This window comes from Sinohyriopsis cumingii, chromosome 10 (assembly GCF_028554795.1).
Source record: "Sinohyriopsis cumingii isolate HCF-2022 chromosome 10, ASM2855479v2, whole genome shotgun sequence".
Taxonomy (NCBI): Eukaryota; Metazoa; Mollusca; class Bivalvia; order Unionida; family Unionidae; genus Sinohyriopsis; species Sinohyriopsis cumingii.
Genome location: NC_142970.1, coordinates 25,701,861 through 25,719,631, shown reverse-complemented (window position 1 = coordinate 25,719,631; position 17,771 = coordinate 25,701,861). Strand labels below are relative to the sequence as shown.

The window sequence follows — 17,771 nt, the reverse complement described above, 5'->3', positions numbered from 1 at the left end:
ATAGCGTTGTCAACCTTGTCAAAAATAGATGGTTATTTAAAAATGTTTGTTAGTAAATAAAAATTATTTAATGTTAATTTTTAATTGTGAGTTATTGGAATCAAAATGTTGTATTTTGACATAATGTGTCTGTCATTTGTTTGCCATTTGTATGATGAACCATTTTCTTTTATCCCTCAAACTAAACTTTTTAGCGTTCCGACTCTAAACAGTGTATGGATAATTTATATCGCGTCCGCGCTTGAACAATATAAAGCGGGGTAGTCTCCAGTTTGACCATCCATTCTTGACTCATCCTCCTATGAAGATGTGCTCAAAATTATCCAAGCTGAACGAAGCTTACGTCAATTTGCATAGTGTCAGGCAAGGCTTGATACAGAAGCCTGAAGAGATAGAGAATGTCAGAATGTTGAAAGTCACTGAAGACATTATAGAAGAGGTCTTCAGAGAGGAAATAAACAAGGAGAAAAAAGAATGGACGGAGAAGTACAGACTTCAGAAACAGCAGGGAGAGCAGAGAGTAGAGATAGCAGCAATAGCAACAGCAGCAGCAGGAAACTGGCAGAGGTTTTGTCGACTGTCGTGTCGATACCAAAGAGTTCTCCTTCTCTTTCCGAAGAAGCAGACCCTATCCTGTGTGAAAGCCTGCGGCCAAACAAGGTCGCAATCTTATATCATAAAAGATTGCTATAGCTCCTCGTCCACAAAAACAGCCCTTTTCAGGGCTACCCAATACTCTAGAAAAAAATACTAACTCGATTTCCAATGGTATGGTAGTCAGAAAAATAGAAGTTTGTCTATAAGTCTATAACATCTTTTCTTTATCTTTGTTCAAAGTGCGTCTATAAACACTTCATTTGTTTGACTTTGTTAGAAGTGTGACTATAAGTATTTCGTTTCTTTCCGTAGCTTGTCAAAAATTTTGATTAATATTTGTAATTAAAAAGTGAGCGAGTCCGCGCGTATTTGGTAATAACATGGCAATGTAAGACCAATATACAGGGAACGCTCGTCAGTCTGGCTACCGCTGTTGATTGGTAAACTGTAAAGAAGATGAGCAGAGTCCAAAATTTACTGGAGCTTCAATGGGATCTGGAGAATGCCAGACGTATCCTGGAGGAGATAAGTATAGGGGATGAACAATTGAAGATGGAGAGAGAGAAGGAAACGGAGAAGGAGAATGAAAAGAATATTATCCTTCTGATTAGACCGATTTGCCATGTCAGACCGGAAATAATAATAAAGAAGCAACTACCAATCTTCACAGTACCACCTGAAGAAGACTGGGATTGGGAGATAGAACTGGAAGCACGCTGGCCCCAACACCAGAAGAGAAGTGAAGTTTTAAAAAAACAGCTCTTTTCAGGGCTACTCCAATTCTCTAGAAAAGAAACTATTCAGGTTTCCAGTTCGTGTGTATGTGGAGTAGTGTCATTATAAACACTCGCTCGTTTACTGACGTAATTAAGTGTGTGTGTGTGTGTGTGTGTGTGTGTGTTTGTGTGTTTGCATGAGCTCGCGTACGTTTGCGTGGATAGTAGAGTGTGTGTTTTTTTTACCTTCCCTTCTGTGTGGATGGCATAATTTGTTATGTTTTTCTTCTTCCGGTGTGTTAATGGTAGAGTTGTGGTTAAATTTTGCTTCTTCCCGTGTGTGGATAGTATCTTTAAGGTAATGATAGTATATTAAGGGTTTGATTTTGGTTCTTGGCGTGTGTGGATATTATATTTGGGGTTTGATTTTGCTTCTTCGTGTGTGTGGATAGTAATATTGTGGATAGTTTTTGCTCCCTCAGGTGTGTGGATAGTATATATATTTCGGGTTTGTTTTGGCTTCTTCGCGTGTGTGAGTAGTAGATGTGTGATGTGGTTTTTGTTCCTTCCCATGTGTAGATAGCAGATGTGTGTTTTTTTAGCTTCCCTTCTGTGTGGATGGTATAATTCGGTTAGTTTTTCTTCTTCTTGTGTGTGGATTGTATATTTGTGGTTTGGTTTTGCTCCTTCCCGTGTGTGGATGGTAGATTTGTGGTTAGTTTTTGCTTCATCATGTGTGTGGAAAGTATATTTAGATTATTTATAGTAAAATAAGGGTTTGATTTTGCTTCTTGGCGTGTATGGCTAGTATATTTGGGGTTTTATTTTGTTTCTTGACGTGTGTGGATAGGAATATTTTGGACAGTTTTTACTCCCTCAGGTGTGTGGATAGTATATATATATATATATATATATATATATATATATATATATATATATATATATATATATATATATATATTGGGGTTTGTTTTGGCTTCTTCGAGTGTGCGGAAAGTAGATGTGTGGTGTGATGTTTGCTCCTTCCCGTGTGTAGATAGTAGATGTGTGGTGTGGATTTTGCTTCTTCGCATGTGTGGATAGTATATTTGTGTTTCTTATGGCACCATTGAGTGTGTGGATAGTATATAATATGTGAAGTGAATGTAAGGGTCATTCATATGCCTCGAAAAGAATTGCTTTCTTGACTAAATGTTTTTTAAATATTGTATAAGTGTTTGTCTATTATCTGTGTTATATAAATCTAAGTCCCACCCATTCATCCCGATTGAGGTCAGTCCGGTGCACACCTGTACACTCGCTCTTTGCTCAGTACTGTTATGTCACCTTCCCTGGTTGTAACATTGTTACCAATCTCCGTTACCAAACACGTCAGACGCTATACAAACTCCACTTTCCCTTGTCCGTAAACAGACCCAATATTCCTCATGTTCATTTTCCCATCATCACTAAACAGTCCCGGGTGGTGGTGGTCTATAATGTATTTTCCCACTGTCCCTATAAAGCTTGTCCCTAAACAGTCCCAGGGGGAGTCTGTAATGTATTTTCCCATTGTCCCTGAATCGTCCCACTTGACTACTTATAGCACTCCAGAAAAAAATGGTATGCTATTGGGTTTAGTGAACGCTGGAGTATTTTTAGCAATCAATGGAACACAGCATGAACAGACGTACAAAGACTTTGTATGAAAAAATTAATAAACTGCGGGCGAGACAACCATCAATATCACATCATCATCATCATCGCCCCTCTCCCCCCCCCCCCCATTAACCCGCAGCTTCGATCTCGACGAGGGAGACAACAATCACCTTTACCGCCCCACTCAGCGTCGATCTTTACGAAGGAGACAACAATCACCACCAGCATCACAACTAACGCATTCACCACCATCATCACCATCGCCAGACGAATTTTATGATCCATCTACTGTTTTTGATATTTCTACATCTAGTGCCACTGTCCGTAGTTTTGCTACTGCTTTTACAAGTGCTACCATTAACGTCCTTGCCGACGTTGATCGACTAAGATGTTAGTTGGATTTGGGCGATGGGCTGGTAATAATTTCACAGAAATTATCAATGAAATAGCTGGGATTTGTCAGGGACATTTTGCGGGTGCGGCCATGGACATGAATGTTCATCCATCACTAATCGATGAAATTGATGATATACAGAGTTGGTCTCAGCGATATTGATCTGTGTCTATTAAGAAGGATAGCCCAAAAGCGGTATGCATTGTAAAGCAGTTATAAATGAAAGCTATTGATGTTGTCCGTGATAAAGGTACTAATAATATGGGTGGTGTAGCTAGTAAAGCACTTTCTGCGATCAAAGAGCGACTAGCTCCGTTTAATACGAAGACAAAAACCACTCCCAGAACAGCAGGGAGTGTGAACAAACCAATTTCGGAGTAAGTCTTCATTGAAAATAAAGCTTCATACAAAAAATGAAAATACAAGGTCAAAGCTTCTAAATGGCCGAGATCTTCTCTAATTGAGTTAGCTCATCTTGTTACTTTATCGTTTGCCGCTTGTTTTCAAATTTGTAAATGTGTTTGGTTACCCGTCGGACACTCATTCTTGGTCGCACCCTCCTTGTTGCTGTAGTGTGTGCGTAATTAAATCACTATTATATCAGTAATGGAATTTCACAGATCTAGATTAGCTCGAGAGCGACTAGAGGCAATTAAGAAGTATATCCATATTGAATGGATTTGACAAAACATATCAGCTACAGCAACGACGTCGTACTAGGGCTGTAGGTCGCAAAAAGAGGCTAATACGATTTTAAAACAAATAAAAAGAGGTTGTTTTAAATATAAGATCATGAAAGAAACTTGTCATTCACATAAAAACGTGACCGCGAACGGTCTATCGGTTTCTCAATAAATTTATTTAAAAAGAAATTGTTAACATTGTCAGAAGCGAGATGGCGATTCATAGAAGTACAAAGTTCCTAGTCACATGAAATAATTAGCTTACATAAAATAATTCGTTATGATGCTTCGCGTCATGCTACAAATCTTGCAACAGCAGAAACATGGACCAGCTCAACAACAAAATGAATCTTTGTGTCACGTTTGCCTGCACGCGATTACGTAAGTCAGGATCAAAGGAATGGGTATGTAGTCCCTGCATCTATCGTAGCGATTCGTGTTTGTACAAGAGCCCGCTTCGTTAGGTGTCAAAACTCACATGTAGACGTTGGAAACTTTGTTCTAGAACAAAGGACCCTCCATGCTGTTGCTAATATCCCCGAGTTGACAGATGACCTGAGGCTCGTCTGTTAATCTGAACCCACTGGGGTATAATTTATATCCAATCGGAACTGAGGAAGGGTGTGGCCATCAATTCGAACCAGAATTTAACAGTCATTTGGGCTGGGAACGAATTAGTGATTGTAAGGCATCGTGCTGGGAAACTGTAGCAATAACTCCGGGTGCCACTTGTGATCTGGCGGGAAAACCCTTAATACATTCCAAGGACAGAAAGCTTTGTAAAGGTCAGTGAGTTATTTGCTCGATTGTTGCAGAATGTTACGGCATTGTAATTGTAATTATGTGCAGTATGTATATTTACTTACTAGAATCGTTAGTACGTAGAATTATTTTTGTATTGTTTAACTTACATGCGTACTTGAGAAATGAGCTATGATTATGTAGATTGCCAGCTCGTCAGAATCAATATTGTAATTCGCTATTGGGTTACTTCGTGGTAAACTAGTGTATTTGTTCATGTGATATTCTAGATATTGCAACTGTTGAATTGAATTGTAACTTTGGAAATGGTTGCAGTGTGTAAAATTCAATAATATGGATATTTGAATATTTGCGTACACTTGTGGGAGTCTAATGTACAGAAATGCCTCTGATTGTTGTGATATTGTTTAGAATAATGAGATTAAGAATATATCGATTCCGAGGCATTCTCTCTCCGATACGGAGTAGTTCTTCTCGGCAGCAGACAATTTCCGACTGCCGTACGCAATTTAGTGATGCCTGTATGATAAGTAGGATGCCGCCCTTTATTGCAACGTTGTTTTCTATAAGAACGTGTGGGTTTTCGATGTGCACGAATGCGTGACCGAAGATGTAGATAGCCTTTATCTGATGATTGATTATTGATTTAGTGTGAGGCGAGATGGCTAACAAAACATGCTAATGTCCTTGTGTTTTTCGCAGGAAGCTTTTGGGGACAGAACTACCGGGTAGTAAGTCCCGAGTCACAAAGAGGGAGACAGGATAGAGCAAGGCAGTAGGCAGAGAACAAGCCTAGTCGCTAGAGAGCGAGAAATAGGAGGAGAAAAGGAGACGAGCAGGGGACGAGTACAGGAAGAATCGTAGTATGGAGAACGCTGGAAGGAGGAAAGGAATTGGCAGAGTAAAACACAGATGAGTAGAAACCATGTACAGGGGAAAGCCATCTCACACTATAATCACGTGATGATATAGGTTGTTACATGGTCGAGAGGAAGAAGATTGGTTGAGAAATTAATATCGTTTAAATTGTCTTAAATTGTTATCCTTTTGAATTTCACAATTGTGTTCTTAATAATTTAATTGTCGGTATTGCAGACTGGGGGCTCGGAGCTTTACCTGTCTCTATCACTAACTTAACTTCCTACAAAAACGAGCCAGGGTGGGAGTTCCATAGTAAATCAAATAAAATATTGGGAGCTACCCACCCAACTCATCACAGTACGTCATAGAACCCCACACTTTGCCGGGGAAGATATAGGTCACATATGTATCCAGCTGCGTTATGATACTGAAAAACAAAATTCACGAGTATACACATGTGGGTAGTGGTTGGATTTTTAATCAAGTCATTGTTGTGCATATCAATACATTAAAAAAAAAACTCCGTTACGGGGTTCCGGTGAGGGTTCCTATATACAAAGATTTACCAAACATGATGAAAAACACCAGAAGTTGCATTAATGTTTTTAATAAAGATAATAAATGTTTTCAGTGGTCAATATTAGCAGCGTTATTTCCTGCTGATAAAAATTCTAAAAGAGTATCAAAATACGTTGATCATGCTCATAAGCTAAATTTTGATGGAATCCAGTTTCCTGTATAGGTTAAAGATGTTCCAAAATTTGAAAAACAGAATGATCCAATCATTCAATCACAATCAACGTGTTTTCGATATTTGACAAGTCTGATGTTTATCCGTTAAATATTAATGATTCTGCAGATATAAGCACAATAAATGTATTATTATATCAGGATCATTATTGCTTCATAAAATATTTTTTTCACGGTTGGTTGGACCTGAAATCAGCAAAGATAATAATATAAAAGAATTCTGCTTCAGGTGTCTGCATCAATTTACAGATAAAGTAGAACTTGACAAACATAAAGGCTATTCCAAACATGTACAACGAATATATATGCCATCATACGACGAAAACGTGATTGCAAAATTTAAAAAAATTCGTCATGAACTTTAAGTACCTTTTGTGACCAATGCAGATTTTTAGGCGCTTTCGTAAAGCTGATGGGGTATAAACCGATTATACAAAGTTATTTATGACCATATTCCTTGTAGTATTGCCTACAAAGTTTGTGATGATGAGCGATAAAGTGTTCCTGTTAAGTTATATCGTGGTGAAAATCCAGCTCAATGGCTATTATTGAGCTAGTTGGAAGAAAATGAAAAAAATAATAGAATGTTAAAGTATGTCACGCCAATGTTACCGATGACTAACGATGAAATAAAAGATTTAACGAAGCTAAAACTTGTCATATTTGTAATGAGACTCTTGGTCAAAAAGATCGCGTAAGAGATCATTGTCATTTGACAAGTAAATTCAGAGGCGCGGCACATATCAAATGCAATACCTATTTTAAATTTCCTGATTATATTCCGGAAATATATCGAAATTTGAGATGTTATCATGCACATTTTATAGTAGAAGCTTTCAGTGATCCAAATATACCGAAACATAATATTAAGTGCAATCCAAACAATAGTGAAAAATATCTGTCATTCACGTTCAGCAATTGACTTTTTATTGATTCACTACAAATAAGGCAGCATCGTTGGCCGTGCTAGCCTGAAACCTTAAAAGAAGTGATTTTTTATAGTAAGCTCAACAATGAAAATATAACTGATGCAGTGTATCAGCGAGCAAAATTTATCTGGGAAAAATTCGGTTGTAGAGCAATTGCGGACTATCATTATTTATATCTAAAAGCCAATGTGCTATAGCTCTCCATTATATTTGAGGAATTTATGAAACATTATAAATTAGATCCTGCACATTACTACATAGCACCTTGATTATCTTGAGATGCTATGTTATCGATAACAGCTGCCACGATCGAGTTACTACCGGATGAAAGAATGTTTAACTTTATTGAGGCTGATATAAAAGGCAGAATACGTGTAATCACAAAGAAACATCCTGTTGCAAAACAAGGAATATATAAAATATTTCATCCTACCAACGAAATTACATCGTCTGTCTTGACATATATAAGGTGTATGAATAATGAATAGGCAACGATCCAGTCAATCCCTTTAAGCAATTTTATATGGGTTGATGATATTGATATTTTGATATAAAAAAAACCTCTTCATGTCGATTACTTTATTGAGGTTGATCTTGGTTATCCGTATTAATTACATGACTTCGGTAGATGTTAGTTCTTTGACAGACGAGCAGCGATTACAAAAAGAAAACTTTGGTATCAGCAAATACTAAGTAAAAAATTTATACCAAATTTAATGATTGAAACAAGTTATATCATGCATATAGAAAATCTCGAACAATGTCTGAAGCAAGGACTAATCTTAAGCAATATTTATCTGGCAATACAATTTAAACAAGGGTGATGGCAAAGAAGTTATATTTATAATAATATGCAGCAAGCAAAGATATCCACAACAGATTTGAAAAAGACTTTTAAGCTCATGAATAATAGTGTATTTGGTACGACAATGGAAAATATCTGAAATCGGATCAATGCAGTACTAGTTAATAATATTGAACAGCGAAACAAGCTGGTAGCAAACAATGATTGTATAAGTATGAAAATTTTCAACACAAACCTTGGCGGTTCACGGAAAAAAGATTACTTTGATGTTAAATATACCGAGATATGTTGGGTTTAGTGTTCTGGAACAAAGTAAGTACCTATTCCACGAATTTCACTACGGAACAATAAAAAAAGATTTTGGTAATATAACAAAATTATTAGTCACAGATAACAACTCGTTATGTTTTGATATCAGTGCAGATGATATTTACAAGTATATGTATGATAACAAGGAAACTTTTGATGACAGATTATCCTAAGAGCTCTCCATACATTGATGAAACAAGCAAAAATGTTATAGGAAAATGTAAGGATGAAACAAATGCTGTTTTAATTACAGGATTTATAGGATTAAGAGGTAAAGTGTATTCTGTCCAAAAGGAAGGTGGTAAGCTAAATAAATGAGCAAAAGGTATGAAGAAAAAGATAGCAAGCAATAAGTTAAATTTTGATGATTATATCATATCATTGAATGGCGGACAGAATTTGGTTAAAATGACAGCATTATGCAATGACAAACATACAACAGAAACACAAGTGATGACGAAGACTGCGCTATCACCATTTGATGATAAAAGATATCATAATTGTAGAAGTTCATATATGCTAGTACATGGATATTATAAAACGGACAAAGGTTCCAATGACAAGACATTTTATTGAGCTAGGTGTTCTTTGATTTCTTAGAATTTTATATGAATTTATACATAATAATTTTACAAGTGTTCATGATAACATTATAATTAATCCTGAAGAAATTGTTGTTGAAATTTATTGTTGGTGTATAAACAAGGTCCACTGGAATTCATTATCGATAACGAAGAATGTGGTAAATATTTTGAATCGGGAAATAACACAATTAAGTTGTTGCTGGTTAAAGGAAGTAATAATGCCTATTTTCCATTCCTTAAGACATTGTTTGAGATTTTATCACAATGAAATGAAAACTTTTATTATCCTATCAGCAAAGATAAATATACCAGATTTACGATAGAACTTGATAAAGTAAATGCTTTACCGATCGAAATGAGTGGTTAAATAAAAATAAATTACTTGATGTTCTTGGTCAACCCGACAATTAAATATCAGGAAAAATATATCTGAGGTTTTACAAGTACAACTATGATTTTCTATCTAAATAAAATATAAAATAAACAACACCAACACGTCGAATGTGTGACCAGTTTCTAATGAAGCATTAAAGCGAAACCAGTTACACATTCGACGTGTTGGTGTTGTTTATTTTATATTTTATCAATGTAAACCTGGACAACACCATGGCATCAACATATGATCCACGAATTAGCAATAGAACGACTTATTTAAAAACGACAATGGAAAAATTAGCGGAGAAAAAGATGAAAAATGGATTACACGCACGTTTTCTTGAAAATTGTCTGGAAGACAATCTTGTGCCAAAGGGACTGCGTTTAAAACTAAAAGTTCATATTGGGAATGCTACAGCATCAAAGAAGTTTCAAGAATATATTGACTCATTATTGGAAAAAGAATCGTTGGAAATATGTGATAGACTAAAAGAACATCAGAGGAGAGTGATCAAGATAGAGAACTAACTCGAAGAACATAAAGATGAACTAAAAACTTTGATAAAAAGACAATATTGGCATTTTTTTTGCAGAATTTTTTTAATAAAAAAAAAACGGAATCTAAACTTCACGAACTATTATCGTCAACTTAAAAAGTTACACAATTCACAGAGACAGAAAAACAATTTTCCTGGAAAATGAGAAACTGCAACATCAAAAATTACTAGAGAAAAATCAAAAAGAGATAATCAACAACCAAACAAACCAGCAGAGGAAATTACCTTCATCAATGTAAAAATTAAACGTGCAGTAACTAAGAATCACACACGGAAGAAACAACAACCAAGATATAAAAATAAAATGGAACAAACATTGCCAACAGCAAGAATTACCTATCAACTAAATCACACATAAAAAAAGACCTATTCAAAACAATTGCAAAAATGATCAAGCATAAAATTTAACAGCCCAGGCACAAAAAAAGGCAACCTATGCAGATGCAGAAAATAATGTGGCGAAGAAAACTACGCAGGCATCTAATATAACCGTTATAGCAACAATACAAGGACTAATGGAAACCCTCTACGGTCTGTTGCAAACAACACAAACAACAGAACGAATAGGAGATTTATTAGAATAGAAAACAAGAACAGATGGAGGAAAGAAAAGAAAAGACAAAAGGAAATCGAAAGAGGAAAAGAAATTGTGTTAAACCTTTCTAAGTGAATTCTAAAAGTGATTACATTTTTCTAGGTAAGGGATTATCATATTGTCCAAGAAACAAAGTGCATGACAAATTAATATTAATTTAGAAGAAGCATTTTTCAAATACACAAGATCGTTAATTTTAAAAGACTATTTCTCACAATCACGTATATATTCACAATATTAAAGTAATTTTCATCTACAAAATCAGACCTTTTTCAAAAAAGAAAAAATCACCATTTAAACCTTCTAGAGGACGAGATATTTATCTCGATTTTCATATTGAAACAACTAGACAAGAAATTTTAAATATCGGTCCTAAAAGAAAACATTTCACAAACATATCTAAAGAAATTCTCTACGTACCTTATCGTAAGATGAAAGTTTTATTATTAAAAAAGCTGATAAGTCTAGCACCATAGCAATAATGAATAAGGAGGATTATATTAAAGAAGTAGAAAGACAATTAAATGATGAAGAATATTATATAAAACATTCCTATAATCCTTCTGAAGAATTTAAAGAAAAAATAAGCAAATGTGTTATCAAATCTCTGTACACAATTGTTCCACATATGATGAACTCGATATCTTCCCAAATAAAAAAAGCACACCGCAGATTTATATTTTTAAAAAAATACATACAACTGTTGATAAGTCACTACCTTTAGAAATGTTCAGGTAGGTCCATTATTTCTACATATAACTCATTTAAAAATAATATATCACAATATATTGAACACACTTTACAACCACTGATGAAATCACTACTTACATATGTCAAAGATACTTTTGATTTCATCACCAAACTGAAATCTTTACCAAAACTAACCGAAAGTTCATTTATAGTTAGACTTGATGTGGTTTCACTCTACACGAATATACCACACAATGATGGCATCGAAGCATGTAAATATTATCTTGAAGAAAACGAAAATACATATAAACTATCAAAAGAACATGTTTGTGATAAAACTTGTGCTCGAAAATAACTTTTTTTTTAAATTTGGTATTACAAACTATCTCCATAAAATGGGAACAGGAATGCATAGTCCTATGGCACCTGCTTATGCATCTTTATTCATGTGAAAATTAGAAAATGATTTTCTATATAAATGCCTCTTCAAACCAGATGTATGGTTTACACGATATCTTTATGAGAGTTACTCATTTGAAAACCTTTATTATTTTATAGACAGTTTAAACAAATTACATCCAACAATAAAATTTACATATAATGTGTCTCAAACTAAAGTATCATTTTTGGATGTAGATGTCATGATAAATGAAAACAATGACATTACTACCATGATTCATGTTAAAAACATAAAGATCATGAATATGTTGAATATTCTTCATGTCATCTTAAATCATGTAAAAATGGGATACCATATAGTTAAGCAAAATGATATAGTAGAATTTTTTTGGATGAGGCTGTTTTTAAATCATCTTTCACAGAGTTAGGCCAGCTTTTTTTAAATAGAAATTACCAAACTGACATCATTAATACTGCTTTCCAAAAAGTATCTTCTCTTACACGACTTGAATCTTTACAATATAAAATCAAATATAGAAACAAGGATATCATTCCTTTTGTTATTGAATATAATCCAAGTTTGCCTAATATAGGTATAATTATCAATAAATATTGGGATTATTAAAATTATCATGAAAAGCAAGTGCTAAATCACTACACGAAAGCAAACCCACACTTGTTTATAAAAGGAATAAAAATCTTAAAGATTTCCTAATTCTAAATTAGAAAAAGACATCATATAAAATAGGATCATCAACTAAATGTAATAGACCTAGATGTTCACACTGTTCTTTTATTAATGAAAATACTTCTTTCAATAGTAATAATATGAAAGAAACTGTTAATATGCATTGTGATATTAATTGTGCAACATCAAATGTTATTTATTTGATCATATGCAAAATATGTGGCATCGAATATATTGGCCAAACCAGTCAACAAATGTTTAAAAGTATGAACCAACATATATCAGATATAAAACATTAAATTGATCAATCATTTTCATCTCATGTTGCCACACAAAAATTTCCCATACTTTGCAAGATTTCTCCTTCCAACCTACTGTTAAAGCTGATTCTGAGATGGAACGTCTGCTAATGGAAACTTATCCTGGTTTCTTTTTTCTTCTTTTTTTCTTTCTTTATGAATTACATCCGCTGTTTACATTCAGATAAGAACATTTTTATATTATTCTAATTTGCAGAATAACTTAATTAGTGAAAGTATCAACTAATATCATAAAAATAAGTTTACTACTTCTTAAAAATGAAAGTGCATTTTTAAATTATTTCCTAATATATTATGTTTAATTATTTATAAAATACTTCATAGTAAGTATTATGCATCATGGTTTTGTTATATCAATTGAGTTCTGATGAAATATTGAATCTTCGTCAATAATATAACATAATATATTATATTTTTTAAAATTTATTAATTTATTTTCTGTATCTTTAATAAGTGTGCATTATACAAATATTAATAAAACTGTTTATCTCTATTTAGTCATAAATTTTTTATAGCTATCCCATAGCTAAAACAGTAAATATCAAGATCTGTTAAATTTTGTATAAACATAAAGAATAATGGAACAAGAGTATAGATATATTATCATTGCAAAAATCGTTAATGATAGCGCTCTTCGGAACAGCATCATTAAAGCGTATAATGATCAGATTCAAAACCATCTCTTATTCTTATTCATGAGAAAGGAACAACAGATTTTGTTGTGCTAACCGCTGATGATTTCAATTGGTCTAACAAATATGGAATGGGATGAGTCTTCTGTGATCGAACTGCTATTATGCAACATAGTAGATCTTGTATGAAAAATGATAATCTAAAAAAAATTGCTTAATAGTGCTAAGTAGGAGATAAAATTCTGACATTCCTAGCTCAGAAGGGTCCCCAGACACAAGACGAGTAAAGATTTGTTTCCTGTTTTGCAATCTGCATTGGTCCATGGAAGTTTTACTTAGCAAATTTTCCATGCAGTTTACTTTTGGTTTCTGGGCATGAGTTACAAACAGCAGTTGTTAAAAAAAGATCTCAGGAAAAGATAAATATATTCTTGGGGAAAATTATTGGGGGACCAAAACTCTGGGGAGTTTGGAGTCTCAGAATATACTATGATAACATGTCTGAGGACTCTTTTAAGTTAGAAGTGGTATCATATCTCCTACTTAAGTTGCTGCATAAAATGAATATTGGAAGATATTACAATTCTAGAAAGACTGTTGCTATTCCAAAGTAGCGATATATTTCACACTTATGACAGTTATTCCAAGTGGCTGCATGATGCTTGCATGCCATGTAACTGATGTAACTCATGTTCAAAATTTACTCCTTGAAATATGCCAAAGGAATGAAGTAAGAATGTATTATTTTAAAGATATTTTACTTACAAGATTTCGTCTCGAAAATTAGCACAAAGGTATAACATTTTCATGGTTAGTGAAAAATATGGAACCTGTTGATACCAACGGTTCCATCTCAGAAAGGTCAAAAATATGGAACCTGTTGATACAAAGGATTACATCTGTAAAAGGTCAAAACTATGGAACCTGTTGATACAAAGGGTTACATCTGTTAAAGGTCAAAAAGAAATCTTGCAAAGAAATAAAATTGCTGCTATTATGTGTCATACAATGATAAAGAAGAACTCAGTGATGATATTAAGAAGTTTGTATTCTTATCTACAGTTTTATAAACATAAAAAGACACGAAACACTCATATTAAGAACTAATTGTGTGTGGACACATCTGGATGATGACCTCAGCCTTCAAATGAGAGATGCCTTCAACATCTGCTATCATGTGTATCAGTACTTGAAGTAGATGAAGAAATAAAATCTGCTTTAAAATATTTTAACAAACTAATGGACCCATGTGTTTTACTCAATATGTATCAATGTACATGAATAATGTACAGTAATCTCTCTCTTCATTGCTCGTACAATAACATGCTTTTATAGGGAATATGAACCTAATTACAATCCAAACGAAACAGGTAAAACAGTTGCTAAATGTTGCCAAGCAGGGCTTGAGATAATCATTGGAGATTTACACTATTCATTACACCATATTAGCAAAATTACACCAGTAGGGTTATACATGTTTTACAAACAAAAATTTGAGACATTTGCTGTCATTTCTGTAGATCTGTAAATTATTATATGCAGACATACCACATTGTCATTTGGAATATTCAAGCCAGAAATCAAGGTCAGTCTCTTTGCCATGCTGAAGACCTGCTGTCCCTTCATTACTTTGAAATTATGGCAGACATTTTTTCCTGCAGATCCTCATAGAGTACAATGAACACAGAACACTTGTATATCTCTTATAGTCAGTGCTGCAGTGTTATGAAACCGACCCTCACTCTAAGCTCTGTCAAATGTAGAACAGGCCACTTGTATATCTCCCATGGGCAGTGCTATGAAACCAACCCTCACTCTAAACTGTGTCAATTGTAACAAAAGCCACTTCTTTGGGTTGTCTCTTATTATAAAGTCTCTCAATTATAACAGTGGCCACTTGTATGTCTCACATGCATAGCTTAATAAACTCTCATCATAAACTCCACAAAATGTAACACAGGTACTTGTATGTCTCTGTTGAATAATGTTATCATAACATCCCCAAGTAATATAGTACAGGCCACATGTATAGCTCAGTTGAAGTGTTATCATAACATCCCTCATTACAAAGTACATCATTTGTAACAATGGTCACTTGTATGTGATAATCTCTCTGATAAACACTAACATAAAATATTAATGATATGTATCAAATCTTGTATTAAATATGTATTAAACTTTTTTAACAGATGTATATTTTCAATAAACAGAATATTTATATTGTAAATGTTGTCAAAGAATCAAAAGTCAGACAAAATCATATTTGAAATGTTCACTCTTATTTTTAAACGTGTTAATTTGATTTTGTTGTTGTTGTTGTTGTGGGGTTTAACGCCATTTTTCAGCACATGATAGGCTATACATGGCGGCCAGTATTAATGGTGGAGGAAGAACCCGGGAAAACACCGGAAAGAACCACCGACCCACGAGAAGCTACTGGCAAGCTTTCTCACATACCCACATTAGCCGAATCCTAGACTCGAACCGCCGCAGACAGAGGTGAGATGGCAGTGATCCGTAACGAAGAGCGCTTTAGACCACTCGGCCACTCGGGACCCCCGTGTTAATTTGATAAAACATGGAAAGAAAATGATATGAATGCATATCTTTGTATATCTCATTAAGGTAGCAAACATGTGTTGACAACGAATTTACTTAAATGGTTTTTCTCCAGTATGGATCCTCATGTGCACTTTTAAATGTCCTCTCTGACTGAACATTTTATCACACACCATACATTGATATGGTTTTTCTCCAGTATGTATCCTAATGTGCAGTTTTAAATCTCCACTCTGATTAAACATTTTGTCACAAAAATTACACTTATATGGTTTATCTCCAGTATGTATTCTCATGTGCACTTTTAAATTTGCACTCACACTAAACAGTTTATCACACACTTCACACTTGAATGGTTTACCTCCAGTATGTATCCTCCTGTGCTGTGTTAAATGTCCACTCTGATTAAACAGTTTATTACAAACTTCACACTTGAATGGTTTTTCTCCAGTATGTATCCTCATGTGCAGTTTTAAATATTCATACCTACTGAACATTTTATCACAAACATCACACTTAAATATTTTTTCTCCAGTATGCCTCCTCATGTGAATTTTTAATTTTCCTCTCTGACTAAACATCTTATCACATAATTCACACTTATATTGTTTTTCTCCAGTATGCGTCCTCATGTGAAGTGTATAATTTCCACTCTGATTAAACATTTTATGACAAACTTTACACTTAAATGGTTTTTCTCCAGTATGAATCCTCATGTGAAGTTTTAAGCTTCTACTTACACTAAATTTTCTATCACACACTTCACATTTAAAAGGTTTTTCTCCAGTATGCATCCTCATGTGAACTTTCAAATGTCCGCTCTGACTGAACATTTTATCGCATATTTCACACTGATATGGTTTTTCTCCAGTATGTGTCCTCATGTGAAGTTTTAAATTTCCACTCTGAATAAACGTTTTATGACAAACCCTGCACTTATATGGTTTAACTCCAGCATGAATCCTCATGTGAAGCTTCAAATTTCCACATCCTCTAAATTGTGCACCACAGACTTCACATATAAATGGCTTTTCTCCAGTATGAATCCTCAAATGAAGTTTCAAACTTCCACGATCACTAAATTTTGTATCGCACACTTCACATTGAAACATTTTTTCTCTAGTATGCATCCTCATGTGAAGTTTTAATTGTCCACTGTGACTAAACGTTTTACCACAAATTTCACACTTATATGGTTTTTCTCCAGTATGAATTCTCAAGTGAAAATTTAAATTTCCACTCCGATTAAACATTTTATGACACACTTCACACTTATATGGTTTTTCTCCAGTATGAATCCTTGTGTGGCGTTTTAAACTTCCACTTAGACTAAACATTTTGTGACACACTTCACATTTAAATGGTTTCTCTCCAGTATGAATCCTCATGTGAAGTTTTGAACTTCCACTATGACTAAATTTTGCATCACACACTTCACATTTAAACGGTTTTTCTCCAGTATGCACTCTCATGTGACGTTTCAAATCGGGATTTCTACCAAAAAATTTATTACACATTTCACACTTGTATGGTTTTTCACCAGTATGAATCCGTGTATGAAGGTTTAAGCTTCCATTATCACTATAAACTTTATCGCACATGTCACAATTCAATTGGTTTTCTCCAGTATGCATTCTCGCGTGACGTTTCAAATGTCCATTCCAACTAAAAACAATTATTATGTAGTTCAAACTTGTATGTTTTTTATCTTCCACTGTAGCAGGAAGGGTGAACAGACCAATGGTCGAAAAACGTCCAAATGTCGAAAATAAGCCTTCCTACAAATGATCGAAAAATAAAAAGCGTCGACAGATTTTTAAAAAAACATCGACACTTTCCTGAGAAAATCTCTCCGGAATTTTCCTCATTAATATTACTCCATTGTCGTTGGTGATTTTTTCTAGTTTATTATGCACGCGCTTTATGCA

General features: G+C 34.1%; 1 protein-coding gene across 1 annotated transcript in view; it reads right to left on the bottom strand.

The window, feature by feature from the left end:
• The window catches only part of LOC149789772 (uncharacterized), a 44,248-nt gene extending 26,697 nt beyond the window's left edge, over positions 1–17,551 (bottom strand). The window contains exon 1 of the mRNA XM_089973119.1: positions 15,940–17,551. Coding sequence (XP_089829245.1) covers positions 15,940–17,477 — 1,538 coding nt within the window. The 5' untranslated portion in view covers positions 17,478–17,551. The remainder of the gene's footprint in view (positions 1–15,939) is intronic.
• Between the last annotated feature and the right edge of the window lie 220 nt (positions 17,552–17,771).